We start from the raw sequence: 20,546 nt of genomic DNA, 5'->3' as shown, positions 1-20,546 counted from the left end.
ACAGTAATATCTTACATCTAACAGAGTTATAGCTAAGACTCTGGCCTATCCAGTACTTTCCTGTGAATACACTAGGCCTAGTAACCCAACTCTGGAATTGTGGACTAGTCATCCAAGCAATTTTTGCAAAGTCTGCAGCCAGAGATGCTTATTTTGGCGCCAGGGAGAATCATGGAGAATATTGCACGTAGTACCTTCTCTTTATTGTTTAATCTTACAGTAAGACACAAGCTTCTATTAAGTGTAACTAGCATAGGACCAGGTTATTTTAAACTTAGATTAAGAGAGGCTGCAGGAGAGCCCATTTCTCTCACACACACATTTATTTCTCTGAAATGTGCTTCATAGCACAGTAGAGCAAGGGAAGGGCCTGGAGTCTGCTAGTTGGTTATTTTATTTTACTCTATAATATTAGCTATAATATCCCCAGGATCAGGAAATTGCTAAAAGTACAGGACTATTAATAATTGCTACTGTTGACCAAAGACATCACAGGCTTCATTCACTATCACTGCCATCAGAATGCTAAAGAGGCCAACACAGAGGCTTGGGAAGTGTATCCAGGGATTTCACTCCAAGTTCTGCACAGTTCACATGCCAGAATTTTTTCTTCAAGCTTATGTTTTCACAGAAATCTACTCACTCCCATACCCTTCTGACATCTCAAGATGTATTTTCTCATAGATGCAGCTGCCTCATCTCCCTGCCTCTCCATAAATATCCTCTTTTCATTCTAACTGGGCTGATCTCTAATGTTTATTGCAGCTTTTGATCCTACTCAGTCACTAAAGTATACTATATTTAACAATGCTCAGATAGTCAAAAGCACTGGGAAAACTGGAGGGTTCCCTTGCTACAACTGCTAGGCCCTATCAGATGCAACACAATGGATTAGATAAGACTGTTTATGTGATTACAGATAGGAAATCCTATATCGCTGTGAGACACAGTGGCATGGGAAGAAGGATATACACTTCCATAGGGAATTTCCCTAACTCCTGAAATAATATATCACTTACTTCCCCTACTACTTGGTCTATGAGTCACAAACCACATGCATCTACCTGGCACGAGAACATGAAGCCATAGATGAGGCACCATAAAGACTCCTGAACCATTTTTGAGTTGATAGGGGACATTTGACTGAGCAGACATTCAAATTTGCAACTCTCAAAGAGCTAACCCCAAAGCCTCCACAGTTTGAGCATGTGGTCAAACAACATGCACGTAACAGTCCTGTGGGAAAACAGAAGCAAGCTATGCAGTAGCAGCCACAGCCTTTTTAGCTATTACTGAACTGAAAATGCATGAACATGAAAGCCAGTGTGAAGTTCAGGTATATTTGTTCACATTCAAATTTACTACCCAAGTAACTCCCAAGAGTTGCGGAGCTGGGTGGCATATAAATTTAATTAATATTAATATTGTTTGTAAATACACTACAAAGTCATTTTTATAATTCACAATTAATTATTTATATAGACTCTTCCAGGGTGATATATTTCCACCTTTCAGCTAAGAAAAACTGATCCCAGCAGAGCAACTATGAGACAACCAAAGAAATAATACAGTCTATGGATGGGATCCCAAGCGGTGCCTGTAGACATATCCCTTGGTGATTATTGGCTGCCTGCTCCACTTGACTTTTTATATTAAAAAAATAATTAATTTAAAAAGATGAGAAGCTGGCATTTTACCAAACAAAGCACTGGCTTCAGCATAATCTTTATTTCCAGCAATGTTCCTGCAACCTAAGTTTATGGGCTCCATAAACTTTCTTAGAAAATAAAAAGAATTACCAGCTGCTCTCAATTGCTTTGTTTGGTGATAAGCCCACAAAAAAGAGCAACAATATAGATTACCTGTAAATGGGGTTCTTCAAGTGATCATATGTGCATTTATATATATATATATATATATGGATGATGCACTTGTGACAAGCTATTCAATGTTGGAATTTTTTAGAGGCATGGAGAACTTTTTGATGAGAAGCATGCTCCATAGCACACATACTCCTGCGAATTGTTCCCACCTATTCTCTAAGTTTCCCAAGGCAGCAGCCCAGGGGGTGGGGGGAGAACCAGGCTACCGGAAGCCAGATAACTATTAAGAATATTGAAGGATGAGTTATGTGCCTTGGATTCAACCTCCTCTGATGTAGTTATATCTGCACTGCATGTTTACTACCCATGTAAACTAATCAACTGATGGTAATTTCCCTTGGCAGAACTGAGCTCACTATTATATGGTATAGTCTCCATTAGTAAGTTACCAAAGCTCTGTTGAAGTAGTTAGTGACATTGTTACCTGCCCCTGCCAGGTGAATCTCCATGATAATTACTGAAGAATGCAGTGCTCCCAAACTCAAATGGTAAGGAGCATGAAGCTCTGGGTCTGAATATTCCATTGCTTGCTGATGTAAAAGATAATTGTAACACTTTCTGAGGCAACCTATGTAATCTAGTTCCAAAGGCTGAAATTGAAGACTTCTAATGCCTTGAATGAGTCTATGAGTTCCAAATAATTGACTGATGTTTGGGAAGAGTCCACTGATTAGGGAGCTGAAGAATGCATCTTATCCCATATTAGAAGCACTGGCAGTAATCAATACCAAAGGTAGGTTCGTAAGAAAGAGAAACATTTTCTTAGATTTACCAGCCTCTCTGGTAATTCAGAAGAGAATATGTGAATGTAAGTTTTGAGGCTGTATATCAGAAAGGTCCTGGAAAATTCACATGCAATCAGAATCATAGAATTAGTGACTATCATAAATCCTAACACCCGTTGCATGAACTCAATTTAAGTAAACCATGGATGTGATCCTGGAGCATGAAATGAGAATGAATACCAACAGACAACTGTCTCTGATAAGACAGTGATAACTTAACCCTAAACCTGAAGGCAAAGGTGGGCAACAATGGTCCCCATGTACAATCTCATGTACTTCATAAAAACTCTCAGCATAGTGGATGTGTGCTAATTCTTGGAAGGTCAGAAGCACACAGCATGAAATCATGCTAATTCATAACAAGGGATAGACAGTTACAGTTCTTCCCACCCAAAAGCAGGATACCTCCAGCATGTTGCACTGTTCAGGCAGAAGAAAATGGTACAGGAATTGAACCTTGATTTCACTAGAAATATGACTTACATTTGATATTTAGTAGTCACTGGAAGTCTTTTTATTAACAGCTTTCTTAAGTTCTTGCAGTAAACTTACTTACCAGAAATCTGTGTTTTTCAACTACTACATGCATTACTTCCAGTCCCAGTATCAGCCAAGTGAACTCTGACAGTGGAAAACCAAAGGGATGTGTTCTAAACTGGAGTACAACTTGTAAAATATAGAGCAAAATTATTTCCTATGCTATAGTCTAGTGGACATATGGAAGTACACATGCTGAAAGTTTACAGAAAAAACAATTCCCTGAATGAAGGAAAGGGAGGATGTTTTCCAAAGAAATCATGGAAAACTTTCTGGTACAGATCAGTAAGTTCAGATCTTGGAATTCCAAAATAAGTCTCATATTTTCATCCCTCTTCTCCACCAAGAAATACCAGAAGTGAAATTCTCAAAAAAGTGTGCACCAAGGAACTGGCCCTATTACTCCTTTCTGGGGCAGCACTTCAGGCTTGGAACACATGAGTGTGATAGTGAAAAGAATAATATATAAGTTACAGAGATGAAAGTTATAGAAATTTTGTGCCATTAACAAAAATGAATAAAAGGTAGAATCCATGAAATAGATGTGATTTTCCAAATTGGAATATTGTTTGCCAGTTAGCCTGAATAAAAGCTGGAAGGCGAATCAAAGATACTACTACAATAGAAGAGAATATATGTAGCTCAGATATGAACTGTGGAATCCTTGGTGCTCTCTGAGCCTGGTTGTTTGATTGCAGATGTTTCATTACCTGACTAGCTAACATCAGTGTGAGTGAGTGTGGGGTGTGCTCCCTGTTTATATCCACTAGCTTGCCCTGCCAGTGTTGGTGGGGGTGTGGTTTTCTCCTTGGTAGTTCCTTGATTAGGGTATTGTTTTCTCCTTGATTGCTTGTCTGCTTGATTGATTGTCTTCTTGGTAGTTCCTTGATTAGAGTATTGTTTTCTGCTTGAACGTCCAAGACCAACAGCCCTTCAGGACCCTGGTGGCGGCAGGTGGATCCATGACCCACAAGCATGGCCAGCCAAGCCCCCGCCTCAGTCAAGGCTTAAAACCCTATGCCTACGCCCCACCCTCTGCGGCTACTAGCTCAGCCTGTGCTGCGCACACCAGGGTGTTCCTTTGTTTTTACGAGGCTACCCACTCCACAACCACCCTGACCACTGGGAAGGCGAACAGCATGACGAAGGGGAAGACTCAGCCATTAAACTTTTAATGTTTTAAAAATCTTAAGTGTCTTAAGTATCTTAAGGTCTTTTTCCAGTTGGCTGAGCCCTCCCCTCCGTCACTTGGCTTGCCTTCCTTTCCCAGACTCCACCGCTCAACCCTCGCATGCTTTTCCTGGTCAGCGTTTGGGAAGAAAAGACTGAGCAGCGAGCAAGGCATATATCTTCTATAAGACACTGCTTTTTGGAGACTTTTGTTTATGCCATAAAATTAGGATATTTGATGCAAATGATAGATGCTTTTAGTAAAATAGCAGGATATTTTATTAATTGGTCCAAATTGGAATTGATGCCAGTAAGTATAAATTTGGTTACCCGTCTGTTTAAGGAATATTAATTCTGTATTTGTACCGAATTCGTTAAATATTTAGGTATGTGTATACCAAAAGATATAACTCAGTAACATGTAATATAAATAAAATGTATAAAGATGTTTCTTTAGAAATGGATAGGTGGGAGTCATTAAACCTTAACCTTTGGGAAATGGTAAATGCTCTGAAAATGAATATTATTCCCAGATTAATTTATATTCTGAGGAGTTCCTGTTCAAATAACTGGAAAATATTTTCAGAAAATAAACTCTTTGTTTAGAAAAATTTTATGGGGTTCTTTGATTCCAAGAATATCTTTACAGAAAATGCAATTACCAGTCAATGAGGGAGGATTCAGTTTTCCAAATCTGGAGCTATATCATCACACTTCCCTATTGTCAAGTACTAAATACTGGAAGCCAACAATTGGTGTTAATTTTCCAATTTGGGCAATGTTGGAATATACATATATAGCACCTTTGGTTGGATAGACAGGATCTAAATGCAATAGAACTTTTGTCTCTCTGGGAACAATTATGTCACTTAGAAATCTATGGAACGGAATGTCTAATAAAAAAAGATTTGATCCTTTTTCCCATGCTAAATTGACTTTGTAGGGAAGCCCAACATTAAAAATTGGGAAAAAGATGGTGATATGGAAAAATTGGATGGAAGCGGGGATATTGACTTTGGACCAATTGATAGATGATGAAGATGAATTTTTCACTTATGCTGTGTAAATATCATAAAGATAAATATCTTTAAATATCTAAATAAATAAATATCTAAAGATAAATATCATCTACCGGATGTAATCCAATTGCAATATTTAAGCAACAACATTTGTTAATAGCATTATTTGGACTGGCAGCATTTACAGGTTCTGAGACACTTGAGATACTAGAACAATTTGTTAAATCCTTTAAAACTAAACAAAAAACAAAAAACCTCCTATTAGGTTTTATAGATATTTGTTATCAATAAATCAATTTGACATGCAGATGTTAGATGAGAGGAATAAAGAATTAGAGGTTTCTATATTGCCTAGACAGTAGGTGAGTGTCTTAACTTCTATAGCAAGAGTGTCAGTGGACCTTAAACTATGACTTATACAACAGAAAATAATGTTTAGAATATATTGGACTCCATTATGGTTGTAAAGAGAAGGACTGTGTTTTTGTTGGAGATGTAACGAGGACAGTGCTTCTTTAAAACATATGTTTTTACAATGACCTATACTTACTAAGTTTTGGGAGAAAGTAGTGGATTATGTAAAAATGTGTGACAAAAGCTAAAATTTTCAGAGGATAGTATTCTCTTGAATTACATACCTAGCACATGGAATTTGACAATTGGGCAATGTAAATGGATTCTCTGTGCCCTTGCTTTGGCTAAAAGACTGATATTGCAACACTGGAAAGATAAGTGTACGGCCCCATTTACTCAATGGATTGAAGACCTGATTACACTTGCCACCTATGAGTAGATTGCCTATAGATGTAGACTTTGTATGGAGAAGTATAATGAAATATGGGATTCTTTTATGCAAAATACAGTAGGTTCAGAAAAAGCACATTAATTACATAATTGTATTAGATAGATAGATAGATAGATAGATAGATAGATAGATAGATAGATAGATAGATACACACACACACACACACACGCATATATATGAGTATACTCACATAATATTTGCATTCGATAAATATATATAGAATTGTAACTGTTTACTGTTGTAATGACATATTTTTAATTATTTTTTCTGTTGCATTTTTTCCACTTATTTTTAAGCACTTGTTATGTAATTGTTTTTTTAATAATGTATATATCTTTGTGTTTTATTCTTTGTGTTTTTTTCTTTTTTTGTTGTTACTATTATAAAATAAAAGAAAATTAAAAAATTAAAATGCTATAAAATTAGGAATAAGATGATTCTCCCCCCCCCTTTTTAAAAAAAATATCTTGTCTGGTTTCGTATCTTGTGCTAAACCATGCTTTGCTTTGTTCAGCCATGGTTTATTGAATAAAGCACAACTAATTGGGTTCACACAACATGTTAATCCAAAAAATGTATGTCGTTAGACTGCAGTAGTTGGGATAATACAACACAAGCCAAAGCCAAACAAACTATGTTGTGTTTTAGTATAGTGCCGGAAGCTGAGTTCCCTCTTTGTGCTAAACCTTAATATGGTTTATTTAGTTTTGGATTAAAACAATGTACACACCTAGTTCTTTCAGTTTAAAATAATTGTTTATGAATTACCATAATGTATGAACCAGCTATACTGGTTTATTTAAAAACTGTTAAGACAAACCATAGCTTAGTATGTGTGGGAGTTCAGTATAAGCATATAATAAGCTGAAATAAAATGATGCCAAACTTCTGCTTCTTAAAGGTTAGAACTTCAAATATCAGTATTGCGTGCAGATATTTACATTCTCAACATGCAAACCTCAGGATCAAGTGTATCCACGAGTGTCATGTGTAGTAGTGCATAGGTGTGCATTATGGCAGCATCCCTGGGTGTACTAATGGCAAGAATGGTTCAGCTGTTTTTATGTGTGTTGTTTTGGTCTTGTGCCCTTTAATTCTGATAGCTGCCCAACAAAGTATTTCATAGTCCTGTGTTATGCTGATTTGCTCTTTAGAACTGTAGACAAAAATGGCTGATTTTTCTCTGGTGTAGCATCCTATTTGTTTTCTTCTGCAGAATATTGTGTGTGAGAGAGAGAAGGATGGAAGGAGGCTTCATTCTCTATGGTGGCATGGATTTCATTTTCTGTATTGATATGAATCAAGATGTGAAATTTGGTGGTTAAACCTCATAGTTTTACCAGTTCTTAAGTTTACTGATGATTTTTAAAATATATACCAAACAATCCAGACCATGAGTGGGCAATGTGGTATCTAAGGTACTAAGTTGACCACAGTACCCCCAGATATTTCCATGAAACCACACAATGTTTTATAAAATTTCAGTAAGATACCTGGTATCTTCCACAAGAATGCCAAAATCTTGTCAGTTCTCAAGAGTGAGATTGCTGAAATCATTTTTGGACATTTTAAACCTATTTTTATTTTTATAGTGCCCAACCCCAACTCATGCTTTATGCATACTCAGAAGCCTACTTATTTATTTATTTTTGTGTGTTCCAGGTATCAACTTTGTTTAAGGAAAATAGATAGAATTTTGCCCATTAAAATTGTTTGTTTTTAAACTGAGTTTTGATCATCAGTTTTTTACAGTTTCAAAAACATCAGCTGTGTTGGTCAGTTGCACAAAATCAACAAGGTAATTTCTACCACCAAGTTTAAATTTTTTTTATGCTAGTTTTAATCACCTAGTTTTGACAACAAGAAAAGCAGCTGTGTTGCCATAAAACCAGTTAATAATCTTGTACTTTCTTAAAGACTGAATGTTTATTATGGCTTCAACTTTTGTGGATTATGGTCTATTTTCAAGCAGGATAAATTGTATTCTAGCACATTATTCCATAATACATGTACTAGTTATTAAGAAATTGCAAGCATAGGGGAATATAGGGGACCTTTTATACATATTAAGAGTCTGCTTTTGAAAACAGTTATCAGTTAGAACTTAGATAGAGGTAAGTCCTCCCAAATTCAGTGGTTCTAAATTTCCAAACACCAGGCAGTCCTCATTTAGTGACCACAGTTGGGACTGGCAACTCAGTCATTAAGTGAAGCAGTCGCTAAGTGAAACCACAACTGTGCTTATGATCTTACTTCAACTTTCTTTTGCATTACAGACCTGTGAAGGTCATAAATGAGAGGGCTGGTCACAAAGTTACTTTTTCCTCACTGTTGTAACTGCAAATGGTTGCTAAATGAGGCAGTCACTAAACAAGGACTACTTGTAAACATACTCAGTTAGATTTGCACCAAAGAACAGTAGAAATAGGAATTGTGCTGCCAGCTAAAATAGCTGCGGGTGGAAGAGCACTTTCTATATGCTGTAATTATTGTACAAATAACAAAGGATAACAAATGATCGTTCTTTTTTTATGAGTGAATGGACAGATAAGATCTTTCTACTGCTTTTCCCCAAAATTTTATGGGAGATGTCAGCTGCAGCTATTAGAAAGTACTCCATATTTTCAGTTCAGTCTGTGTAACTAACAGTTATAATGCACATAAAAGGGGGATAACTACTTTTTATATACAAAGTAATTGCCTTCTCCATATTAGCATTCCTCTGAAAATAAAAACTCATACACATGGAGGATTCTCCAATTGCTACTTGTACTATTTCTCAAAATTCAGAAATGCATGAAATCTGAAGGAACCTTTGATGTACTCATTCATTTTGGCCACAATGTGTTGCTCTAATACATTGTGCAGTTGCTATTTATAACATTAAATATTTCTGAATGTTTGGAATTCTTGTTATTCCTTTCCTTAATATCAAGGGAACATGGCTGTTGCTTCTCGGATTTACCATACTATAGCCTTGCCAACTCATTTCTAGTTTGTCTCAGGCTACTTTAGTTATACCAACATTGTAAAATATATATTTTTTTGTAAAAAAAACTTTAAATTTCATTAAACAAGAAACATTTGGGTTTTCCATGTATAGTTGAAAGGTAGAAAATTGATTGAACTGATATATTTCTCTCATTTTCACCCAAGCAATTAAAAAATTAAAAAAGAGAAGAGAATAGTTTAGGGTTAGAAATGTAATCCAAGCACTTTTCCTCTTGACACCACTTTAAGGTTAACTCTGCCTCTTTCCATTGTATGTTTATATGCAGGACTGTATTTTATGTGTATCTGTTTTACTTGTTATGTGTAAAGTGGATGAGCAAATTTGTGGTACGTGAGCATATCTGTTTAGTATTACTGACATCTCTGCTTATCTGCTCAGTAAATTCTAAAAACTGTGTATAGATGATCTGAATGTTATTAGCGTATATGCAACAGTTCTCACATTTTCCATATCCAGTAAGCTTCCTTTCTCAGAGCTCCTCTGGTAATCAGCTTCTTTTGTCCTTAGTGCTTGGGGTGAACTGGATGGTTTAGCTGCCTGAGTGTCTTGGTGTTACCTAATTAAGAGAGTTTTAGAGCTCCAGGTGGCTGGCTCTTTGACACAGAGCTGTTTGTGGCCTTAAAAAGTTGATTAATGCTTGTAACAAAGTGAAGGAGCTGGAGCTGAAATAATGTTCAAGGCCTGGAAGTGTCCATGATTTGTGCACTTAGACATTCGGGAGTACTTTAGGTAGTTAGATGGGAAGGGTGAACCTTTCATTTAAAACATATACTTTTTTTGTTAACAGCCCCTAATCTCCATGGAATCCTTTTTCAAAAAGCACTTCAGGAGGAAGATTGCATCATCAGGGCCCCAACGCACCAGCATGGTGGCCTTGCCTGCAAGCAGAGCAAGGCGGCGTTCTGTGGTAGGCCAGCCCTCTACTGTACTTATGGAACGCCGACGCAGATCCAGTGCCCAGCTGCAAGAGGTGTCTTGCTTGGGCTACCCACGCAAGCGTGGGTTGTGTTCCCGGAGGCGATCTAGTACCACCACCCCTTACCTGAGCCCTAGATTTTCAGTCCAGAAGAAGCGCGGGGGCCAGGTGCACACCATAGATACTCATCTCATAGGGCCTTCCTTGCTGCTAGCCAGTCTCATCCAAGTGTACAAGGAAGAAGAAAGGAGACAGTCACATTGTAATGAAAGCTCCAGCTCAGGGTCCCCTAAAGATGGGGTAGTGGACAGTGACTGGAGTGAGGAAGCACTCTCCTCAGGATCTGAAGGAGCAGAGTGTGAAAAGAAGGAACTGCAAACTGAGTGCTCACTGTATACTATTCCCCCAATCCAACACCCTCCTTATTTAAGACCTCTCCTACGAGACCCTTATTACCTGCGCCGCAGATCCTCCCACCTCCTTCCTGCAGAATTTGTGCACAGCAAAGCAGCCTACGGGCTTCAAGGCCGCTATAGATACTTCAACCAGCGGCGGTACTCAGGTGAAACTCCCAAGCCAAGTGCTTTGCTTCAGCCATGCAGGTTGCAAAGGGCTGCCAGGAGGTGGAAGGTGCCTGTCGGAACCAGTTGGCTGCCACTGACTACCCATAAATGTTTGGGAGTGGATCCTGCCCACAGCAACTGTGGCAGTGACTCCTCTGAAGGCTGCAGTGCCCTTTTGACGTATGTATGGCTTTTAGGTGGTATTAAAATCATTTGGCTGGAGGTGATGAGGGTGGAGGGGAGGTGATGAGGAGGGAGGAGATGGCATGGCAGCAGGAATGCTCATTCATATTCATTAATTTTGGAGGCTGCACTCCACCTCCAAAGAGTTTGAATTGAGTGCATTAAGAAGATCAAGAGACTAGATTGCCCAATCATAACAAAGCAGGAATCTGAATCTGCCATTCCTGAGACTGGCATATTACTAGCTGCCTTGATCCTTGCTTTAAATGGTATTTTCTATTTTCGTAAGCAATTTCAGGTGTTGTGGGACTGCAATTCCCAGAGTTGCATGGGTATTGCCTGCTAACTGGGAGTTATAGCCTGGATATCTGGAAAGTACAAGGTTAGAAAAAATCCAGAAATTAAAAGCCACATGCAATCTTATCCATTGTTTTTAGCTTTTAAACTATGTTCATCCCCCCCCCCCCCGCCCCATCAGCTTCAGTTATTTGTGCTTGAGAAACAACAGGAAATTGGACTCTGGTTCATCTTCTCAGAGATCTTACTAGCCAGTGTAATTGCATGTGTTAGGTTTTTTTTTTCCTCTATCCTTTTGGGAAAAATGATGCTCTATCCCTGGAGTAATTTTTCTCAGGGGTTGGGCTTACAGAACACACTTATGGCTGGTTAGTGGCAAAGTAAGTGTGTTGTGCAAATCTTATAGCTCAGTCAGCAGTTCGGAAAGAGAGAATTAGCTTTAACCCCAAACAACCTCAATTACTTTTGGGTTTAACCACCCTCACAGACTTCTTACGCAAAGGCTGTAACTCAGACAAACATGGAGTAGTTCTTAAACCCTGCCTAGTCAGTAATCAGAGAAAAAGAGGCTGAAAAAGCAAGGTTCCCCATTCATGGATGCTCCTGGCAACCACAGAACAAGCCTGTCTAGTACTGGTTGGCTGCAGTACCCAATGAAGCCAGTAGCTGCCTGCCAGTGAGAATGGGGCTAGTAAAGGCACGCTGCTCCTCTCCTGACACCAGAGTGCATGGAATACTAGGCATTTATTAGAGGAAGTGAGTGGAGGCTCTGTATTCACCTACAGATTGGCTTTTGAACCAGTGGCAAAGTGCTGTGACTAAGTTAAACAGGTTGGATGAACATGACCATGGAGCACTTTTTCTTCTTTTTAAAAAAGGTTGCCTTTATTTAGTATCAAGGGTTTTGAACATAACACATGTTGTCTATTTTGTGTGAACAAAACGCCCTTACAGCCATTCTTCTTCTTGTTTTTCAGAAAAGCCATTGCCAAGTCGGGTCTCCAACACATGGTAGCCCAGCCACCCCCTATATTTGCCTTAAGAAGTGACTCAGAGAGGGAGATTCGTAACTCTGTCGACTGGAGTGTAAGTTCCAGTTCCTGTAAGAACAGATGGTTTCTCCACCATTGGCTTAGCTGCAAGTATCATGCATGGTGCAAGTTTGCACATAGTTGGCCTTCAGGAGTAGAGGCAGGGAGTATATTTGACCTCAGGGTGCTTCACAATCAAGTTGCTTGAGATCAAGAGTAACATAGAGAAGTGGAAGCATGAAATATAATGATGTCCTATCATGTGGTCCATGCATGTTCCCATTTCTCTGTAGCTATAATGTGTCACCAGAAGGATGTGTCTCTAGTATGGCTAAGATAATGTGCCACTTCCCAGTTCATTATGGGGCTGAACTTAAGAGATAAGTAAGTCCTTGAACTGGTGATGATGATGATGAAAAACTGGTCAGGTTCTAAACTAAATGTAATTTTGCATGGAGTCTAAATTGCCTCTGTCTTTCAGGAGTCTGCAGTTTATGGGGAACACATCTGGTTTGAAACCAATGTCTCTGGGGACTTCTGCTACGTGGGGGAACAAAACTGTGTGTCAAAAATGCTGGTAAGTTGTATAAGAAACTGTCACTGCCTAGTAAACTTCAACAGTATGTGAGACTGTATCACCATCTAGTGGAGAAATCATACACATGGAAATTATTAAAACAGGGCATAGAAATAGGTTTGGTGAGTTGAGGCTGATACATGGAAAAAGAAAATATGCCCATTTTACTGGATTGATTTAAGCTTTTATATGTTGTCCACCTCTCTTATGGCTTTAAGAGGTTTACAACAATTCAATAAAACATTATTTTAAATAGCTGATAAAAGATTGAATAAATAAAAATTCCAAAATTATAACAATAATCTTAAACAGTCTGGATAAATAAGCTTTAAGCTGCCTCCTAAGTGCTAGCAAACAGGGGCCTCCTTCAGCCCCAGTGGCATTTGGTTCTGCAGTGTGAGCCCCATCCTGAAAAAAGCTAAATTCCTTACTAGTGTCAAATGCTCCTGTGGCAGAACTTGCCAGAGGTGTCCAACTGATGAATAGAAAGTGCACAGTGGACAGTACAGAAGTATGTGCTTCTGTAGGTAGCTTGGACTTAAGGAAAGACACATCTGGTCTCTCAGTGGAAGTTGATAGAATGCCATCATCACCACTGATGATATGCAGCCGTTCAGGGTCAATGCTGGAACCAAGAGGACTCTCATTTTCCAAGCCTGCTTCTTAAGGAAGAGTGCATCCTCCTGACTCTTGAAGTAAATCCATAGAATGAGCTATCTTTTCTGAACTTTGCTTCAGCTTATTCTCCCAGTCTTTATAGTAGGTAGGAAAGGAGACATAAAACAGAATTGTCAACATATTGGTGGCATCTTGCTCCAAACTTGGGAATGATCCTTCCAGTGGCTTTAGTATTAATACTTGTTTATTTTATAAAAGCCCCATACAAAACAGTTTCAGTAAAATCTACAGTTTTAATTTCATTTTCTATATGAGGAATGGAGTTGTGAATTTATATTAAGTTGGACAATCTTAGTTGCATAGGAAAATTCACAGCCTTTTCTGCAAAACACTCAAAGGAAAACAAGTTCTACCTCAGTGGGAAATGGGCATGGAGAGAATTTTGCCAAAATCTAGGAGTACCTCTGCTAAACTATTAATTGTCTAACTATGGATCCATGGGGCATGTTGCCCTGCCCCCAAAGTAGCACACACACCCCCCAAATTAGCAGCCAAATTATATCTTTTAGCAACTTTTTCCCCCTTTATTTTAACAAGATAACTTCCAAAACAAGAATATCTTACAGGCTTAGTCAGTGTAAAAGTTGGCATATGCAGGCCAAGGTAAGATCCCAGGCCATGAGTCACAAATGCACTAGTGGCCTTTTTCACAATATCATCAAGGAGATGGAACGTGAGTGTGCTTGCTAGAACCCAGAGGATGGCGAATTATGTCTGGGCAGTGTGAAAGGAAAGGAGACAACTCAGAATCCAGAACAGCATCTGATTGGGTTAATTTATTTCAAGTCTGTCCCCAGCTCTCCTTCAAAGTGGACCAGAAATCTCAGATCTGCCTTGTTTGGTGCATTCCAAATCCCTGTAGCCCTTGAAAATTCAGGGTTGTTGTTGTTGTTTTTTATGATGATGATGATGAAGATGATGATGATTGTAATGATGATGTGTAGCCCCAAACAGACAAAGAAAGAAAGAAAGCCCATCCCAGTATAAGGCAGTGGCTTATATAGGGGAGAACTATATATCGGTCCTCTAGGAAGGACAGCACCCTCTCTCCTAGGGTTCCAGAAAGCTCTTAAAAACCTGCCTTTGGTCCCAGGCCTGGGGTTACTGTATTATTGTATTTTGCAGGGGGCTATTTTGTTTGATTTGTGTTGCTTTAAGATCATTTTAGCCTGGGCTGTTTTGTTACATTTTATCTGTTTTATGGATTTTGTGGTTTTGTACGCTGCCCAGAGTCTATTGTAGTTAGGTGGCTATAACAAATTTGAATAAATAAATAAGGTTAGAGGTAGAACTGCTGCCCATTTGAGATTAGATCAGCTAGCATACCTGGCTACTTATCTGAATCAGTATAAATGTATACAGTAAAACCTCAATTTTACAACCCATTTGGGAGAAGTTGTGCCTGTTGGAGACAAATGTCCATTAAATATGGATTTAGAAAATTGATCTACTTTACTTCGTTTGCATAATTACATCAGTTGTCCCAAATGCTTGAGAAACAAGAGTTTGTCCATTATTAAGGGTGAAGTCCAAACCAAAATTTTGTTTGTGGCATCCAAAGTTTGCTGAATGGTCTGTAAAATTTAGGTTTAACTATATGTTGATAATTCTGCAGTGTTCATCTGCCTGCCAAAATCTCACCATGCTTTCTGCTGAATATTGGTGACAATTTTTTCTCTCCCAGAATTTTTCTTTAAAAGCAGAAGCAAATTTTACATGTTCCCCTACTATTGTACAAATATTTCTCAAATAGTTTATTATAATAATTGTATTTATATTTACTGGCATTAAAATTTAGATTAAACAAAGCAAAATAAATATGTACCATGTATTTGTAATTTTAAAAAAGTGAATGTTCTTGAAAAGGTTTCGAGAAAGATTTCCTAATAAAGAAAAACCTGAGAAAAAGTAGTCAGAAGTCCAATGTTGAACTGACAGACAAGACTTCATTTGGTCCATTTAATGTTTTTATTAGTTTGCAATTTATTTGTTTATTCCATGATGCTTTAAAACTGACATATATGTTTATATCCAAGATACAGAATTATGAATTTATTTATTTATTTAAAAGAGTTTTATGGCTACCCATCTTAAAACATAACTCTGGGCAGCTCACAGCAGAAATAGATAAAAAAATATATTTCAAGACATCTCTTTATTGAACCTTCTGTTTGGGGGATTGCAATCTCATTCAGATTTGTTTGCCTCTTCCTGGATTCCATTTAATAAATTATGATCAAGAAATGAGGAAGACATTATGCTCCGTTTATAAAGTAACTGTCTTCGTTGCCTGGCGTGTGTCTAGGGATGGAAACATGTGGACTAAAAAAGTGGCTTTTATCTGCAGGTTTCTTATGTTGGTATTTATTCCATAGAATTGGTTTTCTGGATAATTTACAATCTTCTCAGACACTGGTTGATGATATAAATATTATGCTTCCTTTGTTGCAGCAAAAACCTATGTCCAAGCGCAAATGTGCAGCCTGCAAAATTGTAGTCCACACACCCTGCATAGAACAACTAGAGAAAGTGAGTAGAGTGTCATGAAAATGCTCTGCTGTATTTGATGAAAACTTGCCACAACCAAAATCTGAAGAATACGTGTTTGCCTAATAGGATAAATTCATAAGACTTAAACTCTTTTTCTTATTCCTCGATCCTAGTTTTGCACACTGAAGACCCTTGATTCAGTTAAATCTAAATTCAGTTAAATCTAGGCATCACCAGTTAAATAACACTGGGTTGGAGGACTGGGAGATACCTTGTATGAGAAACATTCAAAGAATTACTGCTATTTAAAGTAGACCATACTGAGCTACGTGAATTCAAGTTGCGTATACTATAGTTTCATACATTCTTCTGCTTAGTTTTTCATTATAACTATTGAAAGAGGGGAATGGCAGAAAAAAATTCATATCAAAATAGACTATTATTCATAGGATTAAGTTCTCCTTCTGTTAAATCCTCAGATTAATTTCCGATGCAAGCCTTCCTTTAGAGAATCTGGATCAAGGAATATCCGGGAGGTAAGAACTGCATGAACTAGTTAGGATTCTGCAGCATTGTTGAAAGTGGGGGATTTTTTAAAATACGCAGCTTCATCCCAGTGCATTTAAAATATTTGGCTTAAATTTGTCTTGAAGCAGAGAATTTGTAGCCAAGTTTGAAGCTGTACTCTTCCATGAACCTAAAATATAAATATGTTTATAGAATAAAAAGGATACTATAACCCATTTCTTCTTATCATTGAGAATCTATGTATTCAGATAGTGAGAAGTAATAACTTTTGTGCTAAGCAGTGTCTCTGGTTCAAAAATTGTGCATATGTAATAATCATGGATAAATTTTCTTAAACCAAGAAAATAGTAAGATACCAGCTGCAGGACCACTAAAAGAAGTTTTACTTAAGGTATTTATATGTTGAAGCAGTATTAATGAACTGTTTTATAAATATAACATTTCATTCATCTCATACTTCATATTTTACTAGTATAACATGTGAATCCTTATAAGAATAGTGACGTTGAAAGTAAGCTCAAGTTTGCCACAAAAATAGTTGAACTTTTCCAGTCATTAGATAGCTTTTGTTTATGTGCATTAATTTTAACACTTTTTCCAGAATGTTAATTCCCAAGCTGTATAAATGTTTAATTAACAATATTGACAGCATCTTTGCATGGTTCTGTATTTCGTGGATGCTGTTTAAAGCCTTCAGAAGCCATGTTTTATCTTCCTTCTTGAAGAGGAACAGAACTACATTCCATTTGGGGAAATGTGACCGGCATTTTGTGCTACCTGTGTAGTATAAATAACAGTCTGGAAGTAAAAGGTAGAAAAACACCAGGCAGCATCTGTACTTGATAAGAAAGGCAGTACTTGCCTTTAAGCTGGATGAAGAACAAAGGCAATCTTCGTGTATGAATTAATTCCTAAGGTCACTTATGCAACACTTCCCCTACCTCCCAACATGAACAAACTGTGAATGGCATCTAATGCCTGTCTTCATTTGCCAGCTCTTACCAGTACACCAGCAGCTTAATATTTAGCAGCACTGAAAGCTGTTGTGTTCCTTCCTGTTCCTTTGTTTCTTTTTTCCTGAACTCACTCTCCCGTTTCTTTGTAGCCTACTGTTGTGCGGCATCACTGGGTACACCGGAGACGCCAGGAAGGGAAATGTCGACAGTGTGGAAAGGTGCGGAAAACAATGCATATGCGTATCAAGATCTTATCAAATTTGAGAGAGAGAGAGAGAGAGAGAGAGAGGTTTTTTTTAGAGGAGCTGAGTTAGTCTGGAGCGGGTGAGAAACTATATTGGACTTGTATCTTCACAGAAGATTCTGCTTCAGATCTATTTATTCTTTATTCAGATCTATAATATTCTTTATTCTACTAAATAAGAATAAAAAGATACTGTATACAATGTGATTGAGTTTTATAAACTATTATCTTTCTGACTTTTTTCTGATAGGTTTTTCCCATATACTGTTTAACTATATCTCCTCTGGATCACACTGCAAATTCCAGGGGTTATTCAGTGGGTTTCCAGAAGTTAACCTTCAGGAAGTTCCAGAATCATGTGATTGAAAGACATTTGTGTACAAAATTTGTAAATGTATTTCTGTTGCAACAAACAGAACTCTTATTATTTAGTAGATGTTACGCTTTTCACTATAGTGTAAAAAAAATAAAATAAAAGTGAATCATTTTCCCCTTTCTCCTTTTTTTCCTTTCTCTGTGCAGGGTTTCCAGCAGAAATTCGCCTTCCACAGCAAGGAAATCGTAGCCATCAGCTGTTCCTGGTGTAAGCAAGCAGTGAGTGCAGCATGTATCTGTTTGCCAAGTTATTCTCCTTTTCTACACAGAAGCATCTCTGCCTCCATTTACCCCAGAAAACAACATGCTACTTGCTGAAATTTATCATTCATTCATTCATTCATTCATTCATTCATTCATTCATTCATTCAGTCAATCATTCATTCATTTCTATACTAGTTATAGAATTATTAGCTTTTGCATCACTAATAATTTTGCAAATTATTAGCTTTTGCAATTATCAGTTTTTACATCATGATTTTTCTTGAACAAAACTGTTTTCATATATATGCTTTTATCATCATAAGTTCTTGGATGCAGTGCTTCTTCTTCAAGGAGAAAAATGAAAAACTGGGGCTGAGAAGAGATCTGTACAGTATGGGGGAATTGGGGAATTAAAATGCAGGTAGTTCTTGCTTACCAACAACAATTGGGACCAGCTATTCTCTTGCTAAGCACCATGGTCACTAAGTGAAATATCATGTGACTGCGCCAGACTTAGGATCTCACTTCTGCTTCCGTCATTAAGCAAATCACTGCATTCGTTAAGTGAGACATCACATGGCCACGACTTGCAATTTCACTTCCACATTTTCCATTAATTCTGCTTGTTAGAAGCCGGTTGTGAAGCACACAAATGGCAATCACATGACTGCAGGATGCTGTGATAGTCATAAATGCGAGGATTGGTGGCAAAGCTGTTTTTTTTTTAACCATCGTAACTTCGAATGGTTGCTAAACAAGGTAGGCAGTAAATGAGGACTACATGTAAAATCTGAGGGGCAGAAATTAGTCGCTCACCTTTCACTTGCTTATATGTTTCCCAGGAGTGTTGTTGGCTTGTCTGTCAGTGAGAAACATCTGAATGTAGAAGAGTTGCAAGATACTATTCTTGAAAAAAACAGGACTTTTTTTGTGGGTGTAGATAGATATATAATAGATTACAGCTAGTTACTCGCTTCTGTATTAATATTCTGTATAGCATATGTGTTTCCTTTAACACAGGAGTGCATTCAGAAATGTAACTCCTGCGCAGAGAGAGATACAGAGACTTCCCACTTCCCTAGTATTCTGAAATTGTACCATCTTTTCCACCATCTCAGCAGTCCTCCTGTAAGGGTTCATGCAGGCAAAACAGGAACCAGAAGTTCTCAGGCCAGGCCAAATGTACAGTGGCTCTCAGCTACAAAGCCACCAAGCGCTGAGCCAAGTTTCTGGTTATTCAGTAGGGCAGGAGGAAGAAACCTCAAGTTAAAACTCCTGAAGGAGTCTTTTTTTACTTCTTTGCATAGCAGTGGATAATCAACTGTTGTGTTACAGCTTTGTTACTGCCTGCTCTAATTATTTTAATCTAGTTGAGCCATGTCTGAGAGTTTTCATCCAGGTCAGGCCCAGGAGTTGTGCTAAACCATGAAGTCCCAGGAGATTTATTCCAAGCCTAGGGTGAGAAGCCTAGCACTTCCATCTGACTTCGAGACCTTTCTGCTTACAGGAGTACACTAGCTCAGTATTGGAAACAGGCTTACAGGGACCGTGATTGTCCTTAATCAGTTCTGTTCTTTTGCTTCTTTCAGTATCACAGTAAAGTTTCATGCTTCATGCTGCAGCACATTGAAGAACCCTGTTCATTGGGGGCACATGCTGCTGTTGTCATCCCCCCCACCTGGATTTTGCGTGTCCGGCATCCCCAAGTATGTTGCAATTTTAGGTTTCTTTCATCCCAATCTAAATTCCTCCCCTAAATCCATTTATCCTTACCAAGGCCCAGGCCTGTCTATATATGTTAAGAGTAACACTCAACATTCCCGACAGAATTCAGGGAGTTGCAGTCCCAACACATCTGGAGTGTGGAGGAGGTACTTTAAATCAACTCCTGATTTACCTGACTTGTTCTTTTTGTCCCTCTCCCTCTTCTCTCTCTAGAACACTCTGAAGTCGAGTAAGAAGAAGAAAAGGACATCCTTCAAACGGAAATCCAGCAAGAAGGGGCCTGAGGTCAGAGATTAGGACTAAGATAGAGAGCTGAGAACTAGAAGGATATAAAGTACAAAATGAAGAGTAGGCAGCCCTAAAGAAGCAATAAGAAAAAAAAATTCTAGGAAATTGGCTAATACTTTGTGTGTTAATTCAGTGGACCAAAGTGGGGGAAAAGATACATTTTAATACTGAACTGTTCTCTTCATTTTAATTTACAAAACTGCTTCCTTGGTAGCCCTGGGCCATCATGGATTGCATATAGGAGGCTGCCTGGAAGCCTTTCAGGCAAGCGAATAGCCT

At 38.1% G+C, this 20,546-nt stretch overlaps 1 protein-coding gene across 9 annotated transcripts in view; it reads left to right on the top strand.

Annotated features, from left to right (window-relative positions):
- The window catches only part of DGKZ (diacylglycerol kinase zeta), a 117,725-nt gene that overhangs the window by 54,180 nt on the left and 42,999 nt on the right, over positions 1 to 20,546 (top strand). For 4 of the 9 annotated variants that reach the window (XM_025167685.2, XM_025167684.2, XM_025167683.2 and 1 more), the window contains 8 exons: positions 12,149 to 12,257; positions 12,684 to 12,779; positions 15,909 to 15,986; positions 16,427 to 16,483; positions 17,581 to 17,649; positions 18,198 to 18,269; positions 19,844 to 19,960; positions 20,193 to 20,264. In XM_025167685.2, the coding sequence (XP_025023453.1) occupies positions 12,149 to 12,257; positions 12,684 to 12,779; positions 15,909 to 15,986; positions 16,427 to 16,483; positions 17,581 to 17,649; positions 18,198 to 18,269; positions 19,844 to 19,960; positions 20,193 to 20,264 (670 nt within the window). Of the gene's footprint in view, positions 1 to 4,000; positions 10,872 to 12,148; positions 12,258 to 12,683; positions 12,780 to 15,908; positions 15,987 to 16,426; positions 16,484 to 17,580; positions 17,650 to 18,197; positions 18,270 to 19,843; positions 19,961 to 20,192; positions 20,265 to 20,546 lie in introns of those variants that run through there. The other 5 variants (XM_025167681.2, XM_025167680.2, XR_003084883.2 and 2 more) reach the window with 5 other exon arrangements.

Source organism: Python bivittatus, unplaced genomic scaffold (assembly GCF_059951505.1).
Source record: "Python bivittatus isolate LINGU-HERP-01145 unplaced genomic scaffold, Pbiv_v1 ctg000480_np1212, whole genome shotgun sequence".
Lineage (NCBI taxonomy): Eukaryota > Metazoa > Chordata > Lepidosauria > Squamata > Pythonidae > Python > Python bivittatus.
This window is presented reverse-complemented; position numbering and strand designations above follow the sequence as displayed.